Here is a 25,522-nt window from a genome sequence, read left to right on the forward strand (position 1 = left end):
TTTTCATGTGAGGTGCTTGCGCAACCTTGAAATTTCTCCGCTAGAGTTTCCTCCACTGAGTTAGGTGTATTTGAATTTTGAAATTTTTTTAACTCAACTCAACTCTACTTTACTTATCTTCAATTTAACAATACAATTATTACTTAATCATTACTTTATCTCAACTATTCATTATTTTTTCACACTTTTTTCTCATAATTCAACAATATAATCACTACTTAATTATTACTTTATTTCAACTATTCATTACTTTTTCACACTTTTTATCATAATTCAACGATACAATCATTACAAACCAATTAAAATTAAAATTCAACTCAATTCAACTCTAAATCCAAATACTATAGTATTTAAAATACGCGTTTGCATCAACTCGTTTGCTTGTTTATGGACAAGTGGAGATGATCATCATACATAGCAATAATCATATATCTCTATAAATCAGGATAGTGTTAGCCAGCTGTACAGTAACTGTCTCGATTTTTCATGATTTATCTACATTCTGTATTCGAAGTGAAACATCATGAATGATCGATCATCCCCCCATTAACGGGTTATATATAGTAAATAATAGGACGAATACATGTATCGTGCGGGGCCCCGAATCAACTGAGACCTTGCTTGTTATTGGGAGGTATTGGCTAATAATAATCATCATCATGAAACCCGAATAAGTTTTCTTCTTGTCGCCCCACTGGATTTTGTTCTTCCTTAGAGAATCAATTTCTCTATTTTTTGCATACAATAATAAATAATAATACAATGGTAGTAATTACAATAGATACTTCATTTATTTTTTGGGGGATAGATAAAGATTACGTAAAGTTAGATAGACATTTTATTTATTAAGGTGTGAGGCAAAATACTTCACGAATAAATGGGGACTATCTCATAGGGGTTAGAGCTAGAAGAACCTTAGGGGAAGTGTTGTTCCAATACAAGGAAACTAGTGGTCCCTTATGGCGTCATGGCCACGACAACACGCAAATACTTCTGTTAAATTAAATTGAGCCGTAGATCGATGTCATGCCACAGCCAGTGCCAGCGCACGGGAATTATTAGATGTTGATATATAAATATTTACCGAAATTAAATAATAATTTACGCGAGTTTTCTTGTAATAATTTAAGTTGATGATTCAAGATCCCGGCATATTTTACCGAAATGTGATTGGTCTACGGTCTTATTGAATAATTTAGTTTAGGTCGAATAATTATAATCGCTGCACTAAGCATTTCTTATATATATATATATATATATAATTAATCCACTTGCCCTCGGTCTTCTAACCTGTCCCAACACCAAGGTGGGGCTTTACGTAAGCTTAGTCCTTTTGTTTATACAGACGGATAATACAGACATTGACAGGTCATTTATTAGATCATTAGACTAATCTAATCCCAAGCCCAACAGATCCATGCCAGAGTGAAAGCTGTATTTCCTATTGCTTAGTTAACCAACCATAAGTTATTGTCCGTATTATGAGAACTATTAGGCTCATATCTACGATATAGTAAATTTTTTTTTTCTTTTCTTATCGTATGACTTTTCTTGTACGTCTGATCTTGAACATTAAGATGTGGCTAGAAGGGAGAATCATTAGTTTACGTTGAAATTTGTGTTCCTTGGATGGAATTGAACTCCTGGAATGGCAAAATAATTTTTTTTATTATCCATTATGAAAGTATAAATTGATTATGATATTCCTGATTTACATTTACATAGTATATTCACGTGGCAAATAACGGAAATAACTCACTGTGTAGACCAAGATTTAAGGAAAACCTCAAATTTTGGTTAGATTGTTTGTGCGTGATTATCTACAAATTTCATTCTCTCATCAAAGTGTCATGGTTGTCGAGGCGAGGTTACAAACTTAATACATTTTCTTGACTAATATAAAGCCTTTTTCTCGATAAAAAATGATTTTATTTATCAAATCAAATATTATAAAAAAAAAAAGGAAAAGTTAAAGAGTGGCTAGATAAAATGAAGCAAAGAAGGGCCACGGGCGGTCTCTCTGTCTGTCTGTCGCTGTGTGTTTCTGTCCGACTCTCTCTTCCTCTTCTTCTCCATCTCGCCCCGAGCTCCCCTCTTCCCCTACCAACCCCACTCTGTGTCTCTGGTATTACCTCTTCAAAGCCTCCATGAAAGAGCCAGCAGGGACAGAGAGAGAGAGAGTGGAGAAGGATTATAGGGAAAAGGTGGGAGGAAAGTGAAGGAAAATGAATACTCAAGTAAAGTGATGATAGTCACGTCTTACCCTCCAAGTTCGTTCCTTCAATCCAACTCCTCCTCCTCCTTCACCCCTTCTTTTTCAATACTCCAAAATCTTGGTCTTTGATTGGAAAAATCTTGTACACTCATCATGCCCAAGATGAATTAAAAATCGAGACTTTTTCAAGAAATCTTTATTTTTTTGTTTATTTTTTTGGGAGAGGGGTTTTTCCTTTTGGGAGGGAGTCAGAAGATGACAGAAGTATTGCAATCCCCGTCCCACTTCCCTTCACCCTCAAGCTCCTCCTCCTCTCCATGTGCCAATAATGACCCACACCACCACCACCAACAACAGCAGCATTCCTTCATACAAGAAGAAGAAGACGGAGACGAGGAGGTGAGAGAGAGGATTATTAGGAAGGAAAGGGACAAGAACAACAGCAGGGAGAGGGAGAGAGATCAGCTGTCCCTTTTGGCCCTTCTGGTAGCTGCTTTTAGGAAGTCCTTGATTGGGTGCAACCTTGTTGATACTGCTGCTGTCAGCTGCGGCGGTGGTGGGAGTAAGGAGCTCCGTGCTTCGATGGAGATTGGGGTGCCTACCGATGTTAGGCATGTTGCCCATGTTACCTTTGATCGATTCGATGGCTTCCTCGGCCTTCCCGTTGAGTTTGAGCCCGAAGTCCCCAGGAGAGCTCCCAGTGCCAGGTGACCGTTTCCCCCTTCTTGATTTGTTCCTTCTCCAAAGTTTCCTTTTTTTCCTATCTAATATGTTTCAAAATTTATGGTGGGTATTTTTAATTGGATCAGTTAAACTAATTTTTACTATGTGGAAAAATGTCAAACGTGTGTGCCATGTCAAAAGATGTTTTTGGGCGATGCTATACTATGTTCTGGAGGATTGTTGTGGAAAATGAATTACGTTTTAAGGGGTCTCGGACTCTTGGGAATGGTCCGCATGGATCTGGTGTGGTTTCTGTAACTTGATAGGTTGGATAGGTTGGATTTGAATTTTGATATTCCAAGTTAAATATAGTTATATTTTTTCCCCTTATCTCCCTGTTGTCTCAGCAAATCTATCCTACAATTCAATCTGCTCCTCAGCTGTTCCCTGGAAATGTATTACTCTATATGGTTGAGTTTTAGATGTTTCTGAAATTTTCAGTTGATCTCTAATATATAAAATACATGCTAAATTGTTGGTCGCAAATCGCTTTTTCCGTCTTTAGAGGAGATGTGCTTGTTTTGATGATATGATATTAGTTGTCATAGCTGATTCTGATAAACGTATGATCGACAGAAGTGGTGGACATATAGCATTGATTAAGTGTCTTCTAAGTTTGAATACTCCCTCATATTTGACTCTGATGATATCCTTTTATTCCTGCAGCACCAGAGTCTTTGGTGTCTCGACAGAGTCAATGCAGCTCTCATTTGACTCCCGAGGGAACAGTGTGCCCACAATTCTCCTCCTCATGCAGAGGCATTTGTATGCTCGGGGAGGCCTGAAGGTATCCATCTTGGAGCAATTACAGGATCAACCTTTAGGTATTTCTTTTTTAAAAATGCTATACTAAAACTGTTGAGTTATATTGTGCAGGCTGAAGGAATTTTCAGAATCAATGCTGACAATGGGCAGGAAGAGTATGTCCGGGACCAACTGAATTGCGGGATCGTACCTGAGGGTGTTGATGTGCACTGTTTGGCCGGTCTTATAAAGGTAGAGTTTTCCCTTTGTAATGATTTTGATTTGATTTCATACTATTCCCACGGATTGTGTGTCTTGATGAATGGTGGATCTTTTGGCAGGCTTGGTTTAGAGAACTTCCTACTGGCGTGCTGGATTCCCTCTCGCCCGAGCAGGTAATGCAGTCCCAATCAGAGGAGGACTGTGCTCAGCTCGTGAGGCTGATTCCCCCAATGGAAGCAGCTCTCCTTGACTGGGCGATAAATCTGATGGCCGATGTTGCGCAAATGGAGCACCTCAACAAGATGAATGCACGGAACGTTGCTGTGGTTTTCGCCCCAAACATGACAAAAGTGAGTGATTTATTATGCGTCACATGAGCTTCCGGGTTAATTAGTTGATCATTTACAGTTATCCTTTGCTGAATTATATGCACGACAATAAACATATATTCCAGAAATCAAATTTGTCAATAGGAAATGATAGTGCTTGATGTCATTAGTTGATCTTAAACAGTAGTCTTGGGGCGCCACTTTTTGATCTGACCCTTCTTGGCTGGTAGTTCGTCTCAGCGTATCTCGTTACATCAGAAATTTTTTAGACTGATCGTGCTGTGATCAATTGACCCATTTGCAGATGGCCGATCCATTGACGGCGCTGATGTATGCAGTGCAAGTAATGAACTTCCTTCGGACTCTCATAGAGAAGACACTCAGAGAAAGAGAGGATTCTGCAGTCGAGCCATTGCCTCCTCCCATTTTAGGTCCTCCTGATGACAGTGGACCCCATGGCCCTTCGCACTCCTTACATGACAGAGAATCAAATAATGACAAGCATGAAGAAGAAGAGGAGGAGCAAGCTCGTATTCAGGAAGAACCTGCTTTGGATTCCACTCCTCAGTCTCCCAAAAGTGATCTTACAACTGAGAGCGGTTCCCAAAACTACCTCATCTCCACTGAGAACATAATCCCATGCTGGAGCCACCCTCAAGTAGACAAGTGTTCATGCGAGGTTATGTCTCAGGTAAATTACTTGCGGAGTGAAGTCCAGGATCTATGCTCCCCAGAGCCCAGTGGGAGCACTCCGAAGAACACTTACAGGAGCAAATCTGAGCAGTTGGTCGATTCGAGTCCCAAGAAAGGGCTGAGAAAGGCGAAGGATCTGCAAGTGGTAATACAAGCAACGGAGAAGGGAGTGGGCGCCAAGACTAACATCTTGGGCAGATTGAATTCAAGGGCGGAGCTGACAGAGGCTTGGCGTTGATGGCTAGTTGTGTTTTACTGTTGGGATCCGAATTCGGTTCTGGTTGAGTTGCGGGGACTTCGCCATTATGTGGGATTGGCGGGTCAGTGCTGTGATACGGTTCGGAAATCTGTATCTGTCTTGTTCATGGTTTCACTGTGTGTTTATAAGAGAAAAATGGGAACAAAAATGTGTAATTGGTCTGTGACATTTCCTTGGTCCATTGTTTTAACTGTTGCTGTCTTACTGCTGCTGCACTCTTAACCCTCTTTCTTAGCCTTCGGAATTAATCAAAGTATTCCTCTATTTAACTTGAGTGGATGGATGCAACTCCTTTCCCTAGGTCTGAAGTTAACCTAAGGTGTTCATGACAACCCGGAATACCAAAAACCCGATCACCATTAAACTTTCCTGTTTCATTGATGCTCGGCTCTTTTCTCTATCAATTGTCACACACAGTATGAGTGAATTTTTTCGGTGAGACAACATTATGTCCTTGACCTAGTTTAAATAATTTGTTCTAGCATAGCATTGATCTTGATCATAAGGTACGTATATTGAGTTTTGAACCTCTATGTTACAAGTAAAATTCACTCATACGAAGCGAAATACGTCGACTGTATCATACGGGCTGGTCTAGTTCCAATTTTCTCCCACCATATAACTGGCCGTTACTGGAACCCGACTTTTTCCAGTAGCCCGCTTACTTCCTTTCGGGCCTCCAGATAAACTATATGGATGGTCCGGGTGCATGTATCGGTGCTACCCCGCTTCTCCTCTTTTCTGCTGCTCGGGGGACCCTCGACTCCTCCGCTCTCTTCTCGTTCTCCGCGACCTCCACTCTGCAACACAGCTTCCTCCATCGAGCTATTCCTTAACTGAAGACATAAAAGGAGCCATTTTTCCTTGTTGGGTCATGTCTGCCGCTAATTAGCTGTGTCGGAGTGACAGGAATTTGTCAAAGTTGGGATTTTTTGAGCTTCTTGATCGAAGGATAGAAGGTGTAGAGGACGAATTTCTGGTCACTAGCATGCATGAACCCGCTATTGCGGTCTGCGATGATTCCGATGAATACCCTTTGCTTCCAGAGGAACTTTGCTGCTTGCTCGCGAGCTCTGGTCCCCGTGCAGCTCCCGTCAAGATCGTAAGAGTATCAATTGATCGTTTTTCTTATTGTAAGATTGTTTCAGTCTGTCTGCTGAGTTAATGGTAAATGGGCAATCGTTTTGGTTCGTTCCAGGGAGACACATTTGTGGTATGTCGTCCCAGATGAAGTGAAGAGTGCATCCCTTCTGGGCCAGTACTCGAAAATCCTATCGCCGTGCGAGAAGGAGTATATTTCTTGTGTCCGTGGGGAGCGGCTTAAGAAGACGGCTTTATTGGCTCGTGTATTGGTTCGAACTACTATTGCAAGATGTATGTCCTTCCTTCTATTGTTTTCGGTATCTGCAAATGTATCTCTGTTTGTAAGCTATTGTTTACATGACCTGCTTCCTGTTTTGGCTAGGAACTTGTGCTTTTGTATGATGAGAATTATCTGGCATTTTAGAAATAGGTGAAAACTCATTCTAACAGCTCATATTTCTCGCACGTCAGTTGTCACTGAGCAGTTTCATGAAATGCTTAGAATCCATATTCTATATGAACAACACTTTTCTTTGTTTATTATTAGATCAGACCAACGGCCAAGTTGATCCAAGCTCCTTGAAGTTCAGGAAGAACATCCATGGGAAACCTGAGGTAAGCCTGTGTTATGATTCTTCCGCTTGACTAGACACCTCAGATCTCTGCTCATTGCTTTCTGATTGGTTTTCCTCTTGCCCCCGTCTTGGGTAGCTAGAGTGGGACGAAAATGATCACGGGTCGCCCCCACCTATACACTTTAACATCTCACACACTGCCTCCCTGATAGCTTGTGGAGTAACTGTCAATTCACCGGTAGGCTATCCTTTTACATTACCGGAAGTATTGCATGTTCAGCAGATATAAAAACCTTATGTAATGCTTCGGAGATGCTGGACTTATTGATTCGTTTTATTTTCTTTAAGTATAGATTGGTATTGATCTTGAGGAGAAGGATAGGAAGATAAAGAACAATATCGTGTCTTTTGCTAGACGATATTTCACTGCTCATGAAGTGGAAATGCTGAGTTCAATTCCAGACCCCGAAACTCAACGTCAGCACTTTATAAAACTATGGACTCTCAAGGTGAGTTGCTGGTTCTCAAAATTTCCCTTCAGTTTCTTACTTCAGGTTACTGAATATGTTGTGGACGTGGTTGACTCTCACGGTGTAATTTTGTTCCATAAGAGAATACGTTATTCTTTTGGTCATGTAGTATAAGTGATCTTGTTTCACGCTGCATTATATAGACTGATCTACTCTTGTCTTTACTGAGCATGATTTTCTTGATATTTCACATTTCAGGAAGCCTATGTTAAGGCATTGGGTAAAGGTTTTTCTGCATTGCCTTTCAGTACATTTACCATTAGATCAAGAAATTCATCTAGGAATTGTCAGAGCAGAGACTTGTCTGATTCTAGCAGTTCAGATGCTGAGGTAAGCACTATTATCCCGAAGAGATAATATATAGATTCTGATGTGTGTCCACTTCCAGTTATCTACTAGGTTGTCCTTTGCAATGAAGTAGGCAAAGCAAAGGAGCTATGAATTTTGACGATGATTTTGTATTTTAAATTCTTAAAATTATTCTTGCTCTTAAATACGCTCTATGGGTGCATTCTGTTGCTCAGATTGTCGTTGAATCAGTTGATGGCTCGAGCAGTCTCATGAATAGCTGGCAGTTTACTCTTTTGGAACTGGCTGGCACTCACTTTGCTGCAATCTGTGTAGAAAGTGATGGAAGTATTGGAGGTGAGATTTTATACGAGTTCTGGCTTTGGTTATGATGATGACTCTGTGCCTAGAGTTCACTTAACTATTTGCAGGTAGAGTGTTTACTCCGAGGAAAGTAACCGCGAGGAAGACTATACCATTTGTTGAAGATGAATTCCATCCTGGAACTGATGCAGTTGTCCTTGGTGGATTATAGTAACCGTGATTGATCGTCACAATTGTATTCTTTGGTGGCTGCATAACATTTGATACAGCTTTTGGTACCTTCAATATTGCAGCCACTGAAACGATAATATTCTCATTTTCATCCAGTCAAGTCCTTGCAGAGTTTGATTATTTGCATCTGTGACAATGTTTAACCTTTGGATTGATGATACAGAAACAGAAGTATGCTCCTTCAAATGCATTGCAGCTGGTACTTACAATCCTTGACAATGGGCTAATAGCAACACACAAACTCATCAGAAAGGAATATATAATAATTATAAAAAAAAAATCCATAACCTGAAACTTTAAATTAATCAGAAACTTTAGCTGGTATTACCAGTAATCTCGACAAGAGCAGATGCCATTACTGAAATGGTGGAAACGAGTTGCGTCCCTGACGACAAACCGGCGATCCAAGACCTTGCTCACGGACTTTATGAATGAATGGCAATCTCCACACACCCTCAGGTTCTTTATCACAACAATCTCAATGTTTGGCTCACTGTTTAAGATCCCAAATGCAATTGCCAACTTTTCACTGTGAACACTCATGCCGCTGATTTCATTCTCCTTAAGATCATGAAGCCCTTCCACTAAACTTTCCAGCTTATGGAGCATTCTGTATATTTCCTCTGTCTGAGGATGACTTCTGTCCCCAGCAATGAAGAGATGAACTTCACCCCTGTGCTCCACATAACTATATCCTGGCTCCTTTCTCAGTTTTCGATCTCTCATCATCACTCGAACCCTCAACACACCCTCTAGATTCCCAGCTTCGTTATATATATTCGACAACAACACGTAGTAGCCAATATTTTCAGGTTCCAGTTTGACGACCCTTTTGAATGCCAGCTCTGCTAGCTCAACGTTTTTATGGATTTTGCAAGCACCAAGAAGGGCACCCCACACCGCACCATCAGGTTCCACCTTCATCGACCTAATGAGATCAAAGGCTTCAGCCAATTTCCCTGCCCGACCTAAGAGATCCACCACGCAGGAATAGTGTTCTGGGCCTCGACGCAAACTGTACTTCTCCTTCATTACTTCAAAATACTCCAATCCCTTATCAGTCAGACCAGCATGGCTGCAAGCTGACAAGACAGATACAAATGCTGCTCCATCAGGTCTGACCCCACTCCTAATCATGTCATCAAAGAGTTGAGTGGCGATTTCTCCTTGTCCATGCATTCCGTATCCATTAATAATAGCGGTCCAAGTAACAACAGTCTTCTCAGGCATGGCATTGAAGATGGCCAGAGCTTTTGCCAATTTCCCGCACCTAGAGTACATGTTTATAAGGGCATTATTCAGGAAAGGATTAGACCCAAAACCGCTCAATTCTATCTGCCTTTCCACTTCACGGCCTATGCTGTGGGCTCCAAGGTGAGCGCAGGAAGACAGGACGCTGACAAGAGTCACAGGATCAGGATGAATTCCTTGTGATTTCATCTGCTGGTATAGGTCCACAACATTGCTAGCAAGACCATTCTGAGCATACCCCGATATCATTGCGTTCCAAGTAATCAAACCATGTTTAGGCATCGAATCAAAAAGAGTTTTGGCAAATTTGATGCATCCACACTTCACATACATGGTGAGCAAACAGTTCCCGACAGACAAATCAGTGTCCAGCCCGAACTTAATGATGCAACTGTGAAGGGACATCCCAACGCTCAAATGTGCAGGGAGAGTACAGGCAGGGATCAAACCCAACATTGTAACTGAATTAAACGACACGCCCAACTCCCTCATTTGGCAAAACAGTGCAACAGCGTCCAAGAATCGAGAATTGAACGCGTACCCAGATGTGAGGGCATTATAGCACACTGTAAGGTTCCCCTGAGGACATTCATCGAACACCTTCCGCGCACTGCCGATGAGGTTGCACTGGCAGTACATGGTGATCAAGGAAGTTAGCACGAACGGCTCGGGTCCGCAGCCTGTCTTGATGACGTGGCCGTGGAGCTGTACTCCAGGGATGGAAAGCGATAGTGCGGCGCAGGACTTGAGAGCGAAGGGGAAGGTGAAGGCATTGGGGGACCCTCCACAGCGGAGCATTTGTCGGTAGAGGGCGAGAGCTTCCGAGAACTGGCCATGCTTCGAGAGCTCCCTGAGTCGTGTGTTCCATGTCACGCCGGCGGCGGCGGGGGTGGAGGCCGGCGGCGCGGGGAGGAGCTGACGATGGAGATGTCCGTACAGTGGACGATGCTTGCTGGTCATAGAAGCCCAGCAACTGCTGCAACGGACTTCTAGAAGGTGCTCCCGACCGAGGAGGTGGCTAAACAGAGCAGCTGAAATCCCGCGGCTGTGGTGATGACACGTGGCATGATCGACGGCCAATGCTCTGCCGAACACGGGCCGTAACTTACTCCGCGGAATACCATACCACCAAAGAAGATAGAGCAACGGATTCTCCCTGCTATCGCAGTGGATAAAGCTCTGTGCAAAGCTCGAGCTTTTTTTCAAGTTGGCAATGGAGGCCGTTCACGTTTCAACGGTTGCTTCCCGCCACTTCGGGGCTGCTTCGCATTCTCTCGCCGGAAACAGAAGCATCTGCGGTGCGAAATGCCCGGGAAAGTCTGCCAGGCTGAGCTCCCCCTGGACCGGTCCCATCTCTTCGTCTTCGCTCTCTTCCAAGAATCCCTTCACGGTAAGCTTTTCTGTGTACGGTTGTAACCCAATTCAGGGAGCTGAGGCTTAGTTCTTTATCTGTTTGGAAGCTGGATTTTTTTTATGTGCTTTCTTTTTAATTTTTGGTGGCTTTGATTCGGTTGCTTGCAGAGAGAGATATGGGGATGGGTGAATGCGAAGAGTGTCACTGTTAGAAGAGATAAGCGCGGTGTTGTGCGGGCTGAGATGTTTGGACAGCTGACTAGCGGCCTAGAATCAGCTTGGAACAAGCTCAAAGGAGAAGGTTTGTTTTAGTTTTTTTCTCCATTGAAGCTCGAAGAAGAAGTTTTCTTACTCGATGTTATCGTATCTGTTCATTTTCTGGTGATGCTAATTGAGGGCTCCATGTGCTTAGAAACTCTGACCAAGGAAAACATTGCGGAGCCTATGCAAGACATAAGGCGAGCCCTTTTAGAAGCAGATGTAAGTCACAATGCATTTAATTAGGTGAACTGTTTTACATGCACATTTAAAGATTCATAAGTGATGATTATTTACCTGTCATGGTGACAGGTAAGTCTTCCGGTCGTGAGGAGATTTGTGCAATCAGTCAGCGAACAAGCTGTTGGTGTTGGCGTTATTCGTGGAGTCAAACCAGATCAGCAGTTGGTGAAGGTAGAAATCTTCTCTTTTAGCAGTAGTTATATTGTTACTTGAAAAATGAGCTTAAAATAGCCAATGAAGCTGAATTTTGATTACTAGCTTCCAGTTTACTGATCCATTACTCTCTATCAATACTAGTCTTCGTAACTGAGCATGCAAACCTACATGGATTTTCTATTTCCATATCAAACATTTGCTTCTTTCTCTTATTTGAAATTTGGATCCATACACTTCTAGAGCAAGAGGATGAGGAGGAGGCCATTGTAAATAGTCTGGGAACAGTAGTCCAAATTTTAATAGCTCCTGCTCGAAAAGCTTTATCACCTTGGGAAAGGTTACTGTGAATGTGCATAGAGTCATGGAACTTATGTGCTGAAGAAAAGGAGGATAACATGATACATTATACATTGGTTTCTTAATGACTACTGAGGAAAATAATATGAGCTTTGATTTACTCTTATTGCAGACAGTACATGATGAGCTTGTCAAATTGATGGGTGGAGAGGTCTCTGAGCTGGTATTTGCAAAATCTGGTCCTACAGTCATTTTATTGGCTGGTTTGCAAGGAGTGGGGAAGACAACTGTTTGTGCGAAGTTGGCCTTTTATCTGAAGAAACTGGTGAACCTTTGTAACAACCTTTTTCCACTGCTTATGTAGTTAGCTCCCTCATTATAACTATATCTTTTTCCTCTTCATGGACTGCAGGGAAAGAGCTGTATGCTTGTCGCTGGAGATGTATATAGACCTGCTGCTATAGATCAGCTTTCTATTTTGGGAGAGCAGGTATTATTGGATTCTCAATGTCCTGCTATTTTTAAGTCCTAGAGTCCACATTTATATGTGGAGGTTCTTGAGGGCTTAGGATTTTGAACTCGGTTCAATTTGCTGGCAAAACAAAATGCATACCTGACTGGTTCTTTTCTTAGATGATACATCCTTACGTTTATGGGGGATAACAGGTCAATGAAAATAAAAGAGCATGAATTGTTTTCTAAGGACATCACAGCATATTCTTCTCTACCAGTGTTTTTTTTTTTTTACCACCTATTAGTTATTTGCTTTCAACTTTATATTGCATGGTTCATATTTTATGTTTTATATCCGATTATAGCTTGTGACAGGTTGGGGTGCCAGTTTATACGGCAGGGACTGATGTTAAACCTGCAGAAATTGCCAAGCAAGGTCTGGAAGAGGCCAAAAGAAAGAATATAGATGTAGTCGTAGTGGACACTGCTGGTAGACTTCAGGTGTGCCTCTTATCCCTTAACATAAGAAGGCACTCTATGACTGAGAAAAAATTAGTCAAGCTTTGTCCTGATTCCACCAACATGTTAAATATTCCAGTTTCTTAATTTTAGTGTTTTCATCTTTTATTTTTCTTTGAACAGATAGACAAAGCAATGATGGATGAGTTGAAGGAAGTAAAGCGAGCTATAAACCCAACTGAAGTGTTGCTTGTGGTTGATGCTATGACTGGCCAAGAAGCTGCAGGTATTTGACTTGCATTCTTCATTTACGAAATTTCTCTATAGCATTCTTACAAATAGATCCCTTTCTTTATATTGAATTTATGGTTCCTTTTCTTGTTAATGTTGGTATGATAATTTGGTGATACAACCCCAAGGATTAGTGCAAGTGGATAGTCCACGGGGTCATGGGTTCTAAATCTTTTGTCTCATTTCTATTCCTTGATTTAACTAAGACTTTGACGAGGCATTTATGACATAAAAGATACTTGTATCTTTTATATCTTGTGTAGAAATTTAATTGATAATCCTACAGATTGATATACTCAACTTTTGCTCTCTTCTTCTTCTTTCTTTCTTTCTTTCTTTTTTTTTAACAGCTCTTGTCACCACATTCAATCTGGAGATAGGGATTACAGGTGCTATAGTAACAAAGTTAGATGGAGATTCTAGAGGCGGCGCAGCTTTGAGTGTTCAAGAGGTCTGTCCTGCTGTTACAATCTCTTGCTCCACCGTTTGTTGTCTTCTATTCTCAGTGTGCTATATTTTCAGATGATGTTTTTCCTCAAGAATGGATTTGAGCATCTGTTAATACCCTTGTATGAATGAATTTTTGGAATAATCGATAGCTTTTGGGATCTTGCAGGTATCTGGAAAACCAATTAAATTAGTAGGACGAGGAGAGCGTCTTGAAGACCTTGAACCTTTCTACCCTGATCGCATGGCTGGGCGTATATTAGGAATGGGAGATGTTCTATCATTTGTGGAGAAGGCTCAGGAAGTCGTAAGTTCTTCAAAGAACTTTCTGTCCATTATAATTCCAGCATTTTATGGAAATATAGGAATGGTTGATGCAATTTCTTTTCGCTCTGCCCACACTTTTAATGTACTGAGCATGATCTCCTTCTTTCCCTGCAAACTGCTGAGAAGATTATGTTGACGTTTTTTTAACTCTGTTCTGTGGGATAGATGCGTCAAGAAGATGCCGAAGAATTGCAAAAGAAGATAATGAGTGCAAAGTTTGACTTCAATGATTTCCTAAAACAAACACGCGCTGTTGCCCGTATGGGGTCGGTGAGCCGAGTTATTGGGATGATACCTGGCATGGGGAAGGTAAGAACTGATCCGTATAAATCCACTGGAATTGTTGATAAGGTTGTCCCTTAAATGTGGTTGGAAAATGTATTTGCAGCCATTCCTCTTGTTCTTTACTCTTTGGACAAAAAATTTCGAATTTTTTGGTTCCTGTTGATTAGTTTGTGGCTAATAGTGTAATATCTTGAGAGATGCTTAAGCTGATTCCTGTACCATTGAGCGAACAGGTTACTCCAGCACAAATTCGAGAAGCAGAGAAAAGTCTGAAAGTTATGGAGGCAATCATCGAAGCAATGACCCCTGGTATCATTCTGCCTTCTATCTTCAGTTGACTAGTACTACTTTCATATGGATAGAAATTCCTTTGGGTTTTTTTAACTGCCCTTTCATAACATGAGTTCTTTTTGCACTGGAATGTCTATGAATTATCAATCTAAGGGCTCTTAGCAGGACCGTACGGGACAGTGTGTGATAAGTTGGCTATTATTATCTTTGAACAACATTCATCTTCATCTTTACAACTTAGTTCCCGTTAACAGTTGGCTTCTTCACTCGTCTTTGACTTTGGTCAGTGCAAAACGCGCTAATCTCCTTCATTATTTGTAGAGGAAAGGGAGAAGCCAGAGCTGCTGGCTGAATCTCCCGCTAAGAGGAAAAGAATTGCACAAGATTCTGGGAAAACGGAACAGCAGGTACTGGTGGTTTCTTTATTCTAGTTTCATCCATCTGTTGAGAACACAAGTCAGTAGATAATTTTTCGAGCAGTACAATAGTCTGCATTCTTCATTATATACCTCTAATACGTTACATGGATATTTAGGTGAGTCAACTTGTTGCCCAACTCTTCCAAATGCGGGTTCGAATGAAGAATCTAATGGGAATGATGGAAGGAGGATCGATTCCTGCATTGAGCAATCTCGAGGACGAACTTAAAACTGAACAAAAGGTGCCCTGCCTTAAATTTCATATCTTTGGATATTGAATCTGTTCTAAATTCAGAATATGCTCTATGCCGCTACACTTGCACACTGTTGCGTCTTTCAACTAAGATTTACGCATATGATAGCACATTATCTTTAATTATCTGGATTTGATTTTCCCCCCCTCCTTTGGCTATCAGGCTCCTCCCGGTACAGCAAGGAGGAAGAGACGATCGGAATCTAGGAGGCAGTTTGCAGACTCAGCCTCAACCAGGCCAAGTCCTCGTGGGTTTGGTGCTAGAAATTGACTGCCCAAAAATTCCACCATGCTTTCATCTGAAAGTGTTGATGAATTTTGGTGGAGGGAAAAAGGCGATTTCCAATTATAGAGAGTGAAAACTGGAAACCTCTTTTCCTTTTAAATCTTAAGTGGATTTTTTTGGTAATGCTTTCCGTAGAAGAATTATGTGTATTAAAAAGATTATTCAATGAAAGTAGACAATCAATGAAGAAAGATATTTCATTAAATGATGAAAATATGTAACATAATGGAATTGCAACTCAATGAGATAGAAATAAACAATTCAAATCAAAATTATAGAGGATGGTTTACTCTGTTTTTCATTAAGGCATGTAGTTTAAGCACTATACTCGGGTATGAGACCACCTGTAGACGGAGTAGAAAGAATGTAACTATGTCGAGACGCACTGCGAGAATAGCCGTGGGATGAGGGTGAGACATTTTATCAACAAGCTGATGGAGTCGTGATCGTGTCGTTGAGGATGTAATCATGTTGCAATAGACTTGTGAACTTGAATAATTGAGGAGATCATCTTGCTGTTACAAGCTCAGGATATTTAAATTACTCAACTCTTAAGGATAAAAGTTTGTATGAACTGAAAGATCTGCAGAGACTCTGTATGTTGAATGAATTATGTTAATCATGCGGGATCTTCTGATATTTATAGATTTTCTTCTCTCCCTAACGATTACAAAATCTATTCTCTGATCTTGAGAATGTGTGTTCCTTGTTATCCAACTGTTTTTAACCGTCCTCTTATCCCCACGTGATACATATCCACAATTTTGACCCAATCCACCTTTGATAAGCTTTATATTTACGATTTGTAACTGCCCAACAGTTGTGATTTAGATATGACATCGTGACCGCCTAGATTCCGAAGTAGTTATAATTCGGAGTGCCATGCACAGTTACGTCCAAATTTTGTCTATTCACAGGCTCAAAATCTAAATCTGTCTGTTGTGCTAGAAACGACGCTGTTCTTATGAGATTCTACTAATATTATGCCGATACCCCTAGACTTTTATAATTTACAAGAATGCTCCCGACACGTCTAATGGCTTGATTGGGCAAGTGGCGAGTCTCTGAAAATTATTTTATTCCGGTAATATAAAGAAAGAGTTCTCAGCAGAACAACGTCTAGAAGTGCCATTAGCTGAGTATTTAGAACTCTTGCCGAACGAAAACAAATTTCCATGGCAGTTTATAGTTAATCCTGAATGTAGGCACGTCATTTTTTTCCCCATTCAGAGTGTATTGTTAGGTGAATTTGTGGTCAGATATGAAGCTGTTGAAGGTCATGAAGTATGTACGATAATAACTTAAAGAGATTGATTATTATGAACTTTCAGATCAGACGATATCCAACTGTCGATGCTCTTGACTCGGCAAATTAATTTTGAACATGACTTTTGGCGAATTCCGAGTGTCTGACAGTTTCCATGGCAGCTGCAGTGAAAGTAGTGGAAGTCCGACCAAACCTACACTAATGGACACCAGAAAAACAACACGTGTTTTCTTCTTGCTGGCAGAGAAGCAACACGTGTTGCTCATGGCATATTCCCTCGCTGGGTATAAGGAATTGAACTCTTCCGATTCCCCCTGTTATGTGATCGGCTTCTGTTCTCAGAGAAAACGGGGAAAATGGCAAGCCCAGGATCAGCTGCAGCACCAGCAGATGGAGTTTCCGGTTCCGCCGATCAGGCATTCCCGCCCATCGATGAACCCGCATTGCTGGAACTTCAGACTGATGTAACTTTCCGTTTATTAAGATTCAATTGCTTTCTTGCTTGGGAAGTCGTGTCCTGTTTCTCATGACTGTTTCATTATATCTTAGCGAGACCCGCCCGACTCTATGGATAATGAGAAGAAGAGACGGCAGAGAGACAACACACAAACGTTGAAGACAGCCATTCTAATATCAGGCATCGCCGTGGCTGTCGTCGGTGCGATCTTTGCCGTAACCAAGAAGTTGAGGGAGAGAGAATCAGTTTTCATTTTGCCACCTCAATTTCCTTTTTGTTGCCTTTTTTTTTTCCCCTCTTATTCAGACAGCTATGTTGTACTTGTTCGAAAAACAGATAAAAAAAAAAAGAAGAGATGCGTCCAATATATTTGCAGATGAATGATTTTTCATGTTAATACACATGCTTATACAAAACTTATGCGTATCTTTTGAGATCCACTCTATCCGTGCGTTAAATGGAATATGTACTTGGGCTTGTAGGCCCATTAACCCACTAACAGTTGGGCCCAATGGGCCATGAGAAAAGTCAAAATGTTCCACACCCCTCCGGGGCTCCGACGCCTAAAGTCAAACTTTCCAAAAATAGAAAGCACAAAATACTTAAAAGCTCGGCTCAGCTCAGCTCAGCTCAGCTCCATTTCTTCCCCCTGCCATGTCTTCCTCTCTGCTCATCTCTCCCCATTACAAGCTCCTCCTTAAACCCCACCTGAATCCCACTCCCACCATAGAAAAGTTCAGACCTTTCCACTTCTGCCCACCGTTAAACCCAAAACCCCTCACCCCCATCTCCTCTTCCCTCAAACCGAAGCCCCATGCCCTCCCTTTCCAATCCCTCGAGCCTTACCTCCTCTCCCAGTCCAAGCCCATCCTCCTCGGTTGGCTCTGCAGTGCCATCTCCGCCTTTTCCCTCTCCAAGCTCGTGCCTAAGATCGGCCAATTTTCCTCAAATTTAGCCCACATCGAGCTGACTACGCTGAGAAATGAGGGTCCTTTGTTGGCGGCTTTGGTGGCTGCCAAGATGGTGGCGTGCTACCTGCAGCAAGCTTTCCTGTGGGAGGCAGCTCTCAGTGCGGTGTTCAACCTCAGAGTTGATGTGTTCGGGAAAGTTCTAGAGAGGGATTTGGGGTTCTTCGAGGGTGGGAACGGTGTTTCTGCCGGGGATATCGCGTATCGGGTTACTGCCGAGGCTGCGGATGTTGCTTCTACTGTGTTTTTTCTTCTTAACGTGAGTTCCTGGCTAGAAATCCATATGTTCGGTCCTCGAACTTCTCATCGGTAATTGCTTGCATATCTTATGAAGTCTGTAAATATCTTCTGAATTTCGTTCGTTGATGACAGACGATAGTGCCTAGTACCTTGCGAGTGTCAGTTATGGCAATGCAGATGTTTGCTATCAGCCCTGTCCTTTCTCTGATTTCGGCTGCGGTAAGTGATTACGAGCATCTTATTTCTACGCCTAGCAATACTGAATATTTGATTTAAGTGGGGTTTCCGGCAAAACAGGTGATTCCATGTATGGCTCTTGTAATTGCTCATCTCGGAGAAAGGCTTCGTAAGATATCCAAGAAGGCCAATTTAGGCATTGCTGCCCTCGCAGCATACCTGAATGAGGTATCCTTTTGGGCCATTTGAATTCCCAAGATTAATTATGTTTTTGCTCATTCTTACCACTTCCGATGGGTTAGTGTCTTCGTTTACAACTGTGTTCTCATTTTTTTCTTTTTCTGTGACTTTGCAATGCCATGTTTGAGTGGTCCTGAGTTGCTGTTTTTGTTCTTTTAGGTCCTGCCCGCTATTTTATTCGTGAAAGCAAATAATGCAGAGCTCAGCGAGAGGTCCAGGTTTCAGAGGCTTGCTCATATTAATCTTTCTAACCAGTTGAAAAAGAAGAAAATGAAGGCACTCATTCCTCAGATAACACAGGCTATTTATCTCGGAGCTCTATTCATCTTCTGTTTCGGTTCACTGGTGGTATCAAGTGGCTCCTTTGACGGAAGCGGCATGGTTTCTTTTATCACCTCATTGGTTCTCTTAATTGAGCCGATCCAGGTAAAGTTTTTAAGCAACCAATCCTTTTCTTTGTCTTGCGGACATAGTGCACAGCTTATTCGAACTCTTCATGCATCTACTTTCTTCATCCAGTTGACTAGAAAACTTTAGTTTGGAAATTATCTGATTTAGAAGGTATAGTATAATAATTTTATGAAGCTGCCGATCTGAATATAAAGCTTTATGTAGGGAATTGGACAAGCATACAATGAGTTGAAGCAAGTGGAACCAGCTATTGAACGGATATATGCATTGGGCAGTTACATACCTAAGGTAAGTTGACTTGGGAACACATCAAATATCTTTACCCTGACCATTTTATCTGCAGTGATGACACTTTTCACTTGGCCATAATACAGCTTAAACAGTTTTTCACAGGGACTTCAGTTAGATTCATTTTTCAGCAGACTGATTCTTCATGTGATTGCGTATCATTTTGTTCTCCTTTTTTGATATTTTCTTCTTCCATGCATGCATACGTTTAAACTTAAGGCTGATAGTGGTAGTTATTTAATTGCAACCAAGAACATTTCCTAATTCCGCTCAAATGAACAGTCTATCTTCTATATTTTTGTATTGCTCATCATTTATGAAATAAATGTTAATTATTGACTGGAGCAATACGTCTGTTCTGCCATGGCAATTTTTGGCATTTCTAGCAAGCTTTCCCGTTGGTTATGGGCACATTTATGCATGATCAAATCTGAAAGACCACCTCATTCTATTCTCTAGCTACCTTAGTTTTTATTGGGAAAAATTAGTTTTGTCGTGATTAGTGCTTGATATAGGTAAGACAGAATCCAGATGCCATCCCATTAGACTGCGTGGCTGGAGATGTGAGGTTTGCTGATGTCTCTTTCAAGTACAAAGACAATACACCTCTCGTTCTAGACAGGTTGAACCTACATGTTAGGGCTGGAGAGACTGTTGCTCTTGTGGGCCCATCTGGTGGAGGCAAGACAACGCTTGCGAAACTACTACTTCGCCTTTATGACCCTTTATCTGGTGAAGTTGTCCAGACTGATCTTTTTTCCTGTTTTCTTTAGTGAATTCTATTATGTTCTGTTCCTTGGATTAATAGAAAGATGTTGCCTTTTCCTGCTTAACAGGCTATATTTCTATTGACAATCATAACATTCAGCACATTCGGTTGGACAGTCTTAGGAGACATATCTGTCTCGTTTCTCAGGATATAGTGAGTAACCACACCTTTTACTTTTGTGATTACTCGAGGATGTGGATCTGATCTCATGATATGCTTTAGACTCTATTCTCAGGAACTGTTGCTGAAAATATTGGGTATAGGGATTTAATGACTCATATTGATATGGAGAGGGTTGAGCTGGCGGGACGATTAGCGAATGCCGATGAGTTCATAAGAATGCTCCCTGAAGGCTATGAAACCAATATTGGAGCAAGGGGCTCTATTTTAAGTGGAGGCCAGAAGCAGAGGTCAGTTTCTTAGACTGGGACATGAACATAAGATGCAATACATCCGTTAGCTTACTTGGTGAGAAACTAAAGATGATCTAACTGTGCCTGCTCGAAATATAGATTGGCAATAGCTAGGGCAGTATATCAGGATCCCTCTGTGCTGATTTTGGACGAAGCAACCTCTGCACTCGATAGCAGGTCCGAGTTATTGGTGAGACAAGCTCTTCAGCGGTTGACGGAAAATCGTACGGTGAGTTTGACCAGCTTTAGTATCCAAGAGCTCTACGTTTCTGACGGATGAGATGGAAGTCCCCTTGTACAGTACTGTGAAAGTCAATTATTAGCTAAAGGTTCGGTTCTTGACAGGTTTTGGTGATCGCTCATCGGCCCGAGACTGTTATGATGGCGGATCGAGTATTCCACTTGAATGAAGGGAAGCTACAGGAGCTGACTCGCTCATTCCTCATGAGCAGTCGCGAGGATACCTCTTTGTCCACAGGACTAGTAATATGAAATTTACTGGTGTACAGTTAACGGCCAAGGATAGTAACCGTTGTTCATTTGACACCTGCATATATATTTCTGAACGTAAACTTTACTGAAACAGAACCTTGAGGTGATAGATTTTTGTCTAATACGTTGACAGCAAAAGTAAGCAATGGGATTGTTTCTGTTAGTTATGCAAAGCTTGGTGCGTTGAGCAAACATCGAATGTCAGCTACACCCTGTCGAATGCTCAAATAACAGTCACGACATCACGGTAGCACATTTACATACAAGAATCTAGAGTGCCTGGTTATATTTTCCGTTTACATATCCTCGAAGGATCCAAGAAAACTAAGTCACGGGTACCGGATTTCAGTTCAGAAGACGTGGCATTTGAACATGCTATCTTTATCCTTCAGTCAGAACACTTCAAAGCAGATAGACACAAGCAAAGCATGCTACACACACCAGCAAAGAATTCCTATCTTAAGAATTCCAATCTAATTCCTAGAATGTTTTGAGTTTGGGACTAAAACCCACTTTAGAACCCATCCCCACACTTCCCATTCGGGAACAAAAACAGGAAAACTATCTTCAGGACGACTTCATTGCACGAAGATACCGCATCTGATCGGGTCTACGGGACCAAATCAGAAGACAGAACCGAACCTATGGATATGTGCTTACTTACTGAGATAGATTAGCAGCAAAGGGGGCAATGTATTAGCCCATTCTCATTGCATTCTCCACACTTGATGACCTTCTTCCCGTCCTCATCCAAGACCTTGCAGCTCCCATTGCAGTCCATGCACATCACGAACCGGACCCCTCCGCATCCTTCACATCCGCTGATTGAAGCCCTCGGTATCCCATCTAAGATAATCCCCAATTTTCCCTCCTCCTCAAGCTTTACCACCTCCTCTGCTCCCCCAATCATCCTGCCCTTCACGAATACCGCCGGGACTCTCACCTGCTTGGTGCCCATCAGTCCCCTCAGCTCCTCCTTGTACCCTGAGTCCATCGAAACGTCCCTCTCCGACACTTGGATCAGGTGCGACTCGATCACTGATCGGACAATGTTGCAGTCCTCGAATGTCTTCCTTATCCCCCTCAGGGTCGTCGTGTAGTTCACCACTGAGTTCTCTCCTCCCGATGGGCACTTCTTCTGGAACTTCGAGAGGATCGAGTCAGAGGAGTCTTTAGAGCCGTTTCTCAGCTTCCTTATCTTGGGTGAGGGTATTATCATCTTCTTGATCTGAATCTCCTCGTGGTTGTTGACGGAGAGTTCCTTCTCGTATGACTCCACGAGCTCGGGGTCGAACAGCGGTCCCAGGCTTCTCCTAGATGAGAGCCCGTTATCGCTCCCAAAGCTGTTTCTCTTCGGGGTCCAAACAGGGGGGACTCTCATCCCCATCGCCGCCTTACACGAATTGTGCGATTTCAGCGAGGCATTCCTCGGCGTGAATTCCGGTTTCACCGGGCCGACCACTTTAGGGCCAGTGAAGCTTCCCCTGTTCTCCTTACCACCTGACTGACGCCTTCCCGCCTTCGGCGACCCTATCGGGTTGCTCAAGAACTTCAGAGGAGTGGATAAAGCCCGTGGCTTGGGACTGTTCCTGTTTGATCTTGAGGCAGGCACAGCCTCTTCGAGGTCTTCCATGAGCTCCCACGCGTTGATAACCTCTGGAGGCTGCTCTTCTTCCCGAGGTGGCGATTTCCGCTTAGAGGCAATGCCAGTGGTGCGATCGCCATTACTCTCCGCCGTGGCGAGGCAGTCCTTGATCACAGCAGCGGCTGTTGCTTCCTCGGCGTCGAGCTTCAGGGCGCCGTAAGTGCTCGAAGTGAGGGAGACGACATGGTTGGGGACATGGTGGCGGGTGACATGCGCTGCAGCAGCAACTTCTCGCTCGATCTCCTTCCGGACGTGCTTCGAGGAGACGCAGCCCATCTATGGGAACCGGGGGTTTCTCTCTTCTTCACTCTCAGCCTCGCCCTTACTCTCCAGACTCACTCCCTCTCGGTGTTTGTATGTCTGATGTGATCTTGCCGTCTTTGTCTGTTTCGGGGGTTCGGTCGGATAGAAGAGAAAAAGGGGCTGAGGGACAGAGTAACGGTTAGCAAACGGGTCCCAACGGTCGAAAATTTCGAATATGCAACACTCACTCACCCCCAACAGGAGAAAATGATAAAAATTTAATGTATTATTTGTCGGGAAGTCCCCCCACATGCTTGTAATTTTGCTTTTGTCCCCTCTAACCCATGCCTTTTCTCAGAATAGTACGCTTTACAAGGGGCCAAAAAGTAATGTTATTGCTCCACACTTTCCAAAATTATTGAACCCATTGATACTACATCGGGAAGAAAGGATCTCCCCGTCCCGGTCTCGGCAAGGGACCGGTTTACCCATATGATGGTGGGGTGCCCTCCCCGGACCGTCCCCTCCTTGGACACGGAAAAAATAAATGTTTTAAAAACATGAATTGTGTACTATATAGTTTTCTGTAACATATTTATTATCGAATTATCTAAAATTTCTTGTGCCCAACATTGCCTTAGGGGAGGTCGTTGGAGGACTGGGTTTGTCTAAGCCAATGACCGATCGATTTTATGTTACGTTAATATATCGTCACGAGGTTAGCATTACTATCGAGGTACGGCGGTTGAATCTTTCTTTATGAGTGCTAAATAGATGAGCTAATAGCTGGTTAGGCTGGGACATGATTCAACCATGAAGTCAAAGTTGACATTGACATAGGAATGTGTGAACTCCAATCCTCGGTTCATGTCTGTCTCTTCATCCTTTCTTTAAAATTAATAAAATAAATTAACAATGTTTGTTCCTGCCAGCGTAGCATAGTATCGAAGGGTTTGGGCCTCGAGAAGATTTGGCTGGGCCAACATAATAATAGCTCACACAGAAGCTGGATCGGGCTGGGCTAGGCAAAAATGCATTCTATTTTTAAAATTATATTATTGAACGAAAAGACTAGTTATTGTCGTACAATCACTTTATCAAGACAATCATATCTAGAGATATTATGAGTAGATAAGTCTCGTATGAAACAACCTTAAAGTATTTGATATAATGATTAATGTGTACTCAAATTTGCACCGAGACTCGGGTTCGAATTCTCTTGGGGCCACCGAAGCTCGGACGCCCGGGGTTAGCAAAAAAACAAAAAAATGTCCCGTATGAAACTCGACCAACTGCACATACAAATATCAAGCAAATCAAATGGACAAAAAAGAGAAGGTATTTTGTGAACCGCGATAAGGGTTAGGAAATGGTCCGTATGAAATCAGATACAATGCCACAATAAATTGGAAGACTGTCTTCATGTCCATAGTGCAATGCTGTCCCACGTTTCCTATTTGCACCTAATTTGGCCCCTTCGAATTGCTCCTGCTTTCAACCATTCTTGCACCTAATCACGAATATTGATCAGCCAATTATTCTCCAGGATGCACCGTCGGCAATTATAATGTCAAAGAGCACAAAGCAAATTACTCGGTTCAACATCGTAGTAAATTCAGATGTCCTCGAAAGCATTATATATACTAATCGGTTGTCGTCGGATTGATCTATTTGTCATGTCAGGATTAAGAAAGCACAGACACTATATCTATTGAGGCTTCGGATTTCATCTGGAAAACATGTCTGTTAGCAAGAATGAAAATTGAAGGTGGTGGTGTGCTTATGTGGATGTAGGTGAGTAGGCAAGATTAGGTCGTTAGCAGGTGATTGGATCTTGTCTTGAAATTAAGATAATTAATTCAAGTCAATTTCCATCATTTATTTTATTCCTTCCAACAGAATAATCATCATCATTATTATTATTATTATATGACCATTTCAGATCAAAACGAGCCAATCGCTAATTCGCTCGTCAGTGGGGAAACCCTCCTCGACAAGTGCACTTCAACCTCCTTCATCTCGTCTTCTCATACATACCAGCCTCATACGAGCTAGAATCGTTTGCATTCATCGATTATGACATCAAAATGTATATACAAATATCATCATTAGAGGCAAGAAAAAAAAAAGAATTTCTAAAAACTAGGAAAAGTAAATATAAATACTTCTGTCGATTTATCAAGGGCTAGTGCTTTTTGTCCAACAATTATTGCGCTCCGGAATCTTAATTTTAAAAAGAAAATCTTGTACTGATCGAAACCAGATCAGATCATCGTCATGAATATAAATATAAATATATGTAGTATGTATATATACAATTCACATTTTATGTCTCTCAATTATGGGATGGCGGTGTTTATATGGGTACATACATATATTATATATGAGATATTCTAGCTTGAACAGATATACATCCATCAAATACTCTGGATTTTTTTCTAGCTTAATTTTTGAAAGTTTTTTTTTTTGGTAGATAATTTTTGAAAGAATAGCATTTTAATATTAACCTAAACATCAAATATATGCTACCATATACTGCATACCATTGGCTAAATCTTTAATGAAATATATATTGAATTTTTTACCAAAATAATCGATGGGATGCAGTTAATATTCCATTATATCTA

The 25,522-nt window shown here is 41.9% G+C and overlaps 6 protein-coding genes across 7 annotated transcripts; 4 read left to right on the plus strand and 2 right to left on the minus strand.

The window, feature by feature from the left end:
* Window positions 1-2,010: 2,010 nt before the first annotated feature.
* On the plus strand, window positions 2,011-5,410 carry LOC116209686 (rho GTPase-activating protein 5-like). The gene is made up of 5 exons (XM_031543417.1): window positions 2,011-2,922; window positions 3,605-3,725; window positions 3,815-3,934; window positions 4,024-4,254; window positions 4,538-5,410. Exons 1-5 carry the CDS (start codon window positions 2,471-2,473, stop codon window positions 5,162-5,164), a joined length of 1,551 nt encoding a protein of 516 aa, XP_031399277.1. The 5' UTR covers window positions 2,011-2,470; the 3' UTR covers window positions 5,165-5,410.
* A 463-nt stretch (window positions 5,411-5,873) lies between these two features.
* LOC116209687 (4'-phosphopantetheinyl transferase HetI) lies at window positions 5,874-8,342 on the plus strand. 2 transcript variants are annotated; one of them, XM_031543418.1, is made up of 8 exons: window positions 5,880-6,287; window positions 6,384-6,559; window positions 6,816-6,883; window positions 6,980-7,081; window positions 7,197-7,352; window positions 7,572-7,703; window positions 7,898-8,018; window positions 8,093-8,342. In XM_031543418.1, the coding sequence occupies exons 1-8, from the start codon at window positions 6,178-6,180 to the stop codon at window positions 8,194-8,196; spliced, it is 969 nt and encodes a 322-aa protein (XP_031399278.1). In that variant the 5' UTR covers window positions 5,880-6,177; the 3' UTR covers window positions 8,197-8,342. The 2 variants fall into 2 exon arrangements, with proteins under 2 accessions (XP_031399279.1, XP_031399278.1); XM_031543419.1 differs by lacking the exon at window positions 6,980-7,081 and having other exon boundaries at window positions 5,874-6,287.
* A 32-nt stretch (window positions 8,343-8,374) lies between these two features.
* LOC116209684 (putative pentatricopeptide repeat-containing protein At3g11460, mitochondrial) lies at window positions 8,375-10,570 on the minus strand. Its single transcript, XM_031543415.1, has one exon. It carries the CDS (start codon window positions 10,425-10,427, stop codon window positions 8,541-8,543), a length of 1,887 nt encoding a protein of 628 aa, XP_031399275.1. The 5' UTR covers window positions 10,428-10,570; the 3' UTR covers window positions 8,375-8,540.
* Window positions 10,571-10,621: 51 nt separating this feature from the next.
* LOC116209685 (signal recognition particle 54 kDa protein, chloroplastic) lies at window positions 10,622-15,579 on the plus strand. The gene is made up of 15 exons (XM_031543416.1): window positions 10,622-10,857; window positions 10,989-11,121; window positions 11,233-11,300; window positions 11,391-11,492; window positions 11,947-12,099; window positions 12,187-12,264; window positions 12,603-12,728; window positions 12,870-12,972; window positions 13,328-13,428; window positions 13,594-13,731; window positions 13,917-14,060; window positions 14,270-14,345; window positions 14,649-14,734; window positions 14,863-14,988; window positions 15,163-15,579. Exons 1-15 carry the CDS (start codon window positions 10,681-10,683, stop codon window positions 15,268-15,270), a joined length of 1,719 nt encoding a protein of 572 aa, XP_031399276.1. The 5' UTR covers window positions 10,622-10,680; the 3' UTR covers window positions 15,271-15,579.
* Window positions 15,580-17,631: 2,052 nt separating this feature from the next.
* LOC116208314 (ABC transporter B family member 29, chloroplastic) lies at window positions 17,632-21,180 on the plus strand. Its single transcript, XM_031541689.1, has 10 exons — window positions 17,632-18,236; window positions 18,350-18,436; window positions 18,515-18,622; window positions 18,794-19,060; window positions 19,250-19,333; window positions 19,849-20,065; window positions 20,170-20,255; window positions 20,325-20,512; window positions 20,615-20,744; window positions 20,861-21,180. Exons 1-10 carry the CDS (start codon window positions 17,664-17,666, stop codon window positions 21,005-21,007), a joined length of 1,887 nt encoding a protein of 628 aa, XP_031397549.1. The 5' UTR covers window positions 17,632-17,663; the 3' UTR covers window positions 21,008-21,180.
* On the minus strand, window positions 20,867-23,056 carry LOC116208315 (uncharacterized protein At3g28850). Its single transcript, XM_031541690.1, has 2 exons — window positions 21,672-23,056; window positions 20,867-21,062 (listed from the first exon to the last, which is right to left on the minus strand). The coding sequence occupies exon 1, from the start codon at window positions 22,926-22,928 to the stop codon at window positions 21,681-21,683; it is 1,248 nt and encodes a 415-aa protein (XP_031397550.1). The 5' UTR covers window positions 22,929-23,056; the 3' UTR covers window positions 20,867-21,062; window positions 21,672-21,680.
* Between the last annotated feature and the right edge of the window lie 2,466 nt (window positions 23,057-25,522).

The sequence above is a fragment of the Punica granatum genome, chromosome 5, assembly GCF_007655135.1.
Source record: "Punica granatum isolate Tunisia-2019 chromosome 5, ASM765513v2, whole genome shotgun sequence".
NCBI lineage: Eukaryota > Viridiplantae > Streptophyta > Magnoliopsida > Myrtales > Lythraceae > Punica > Punica granatum.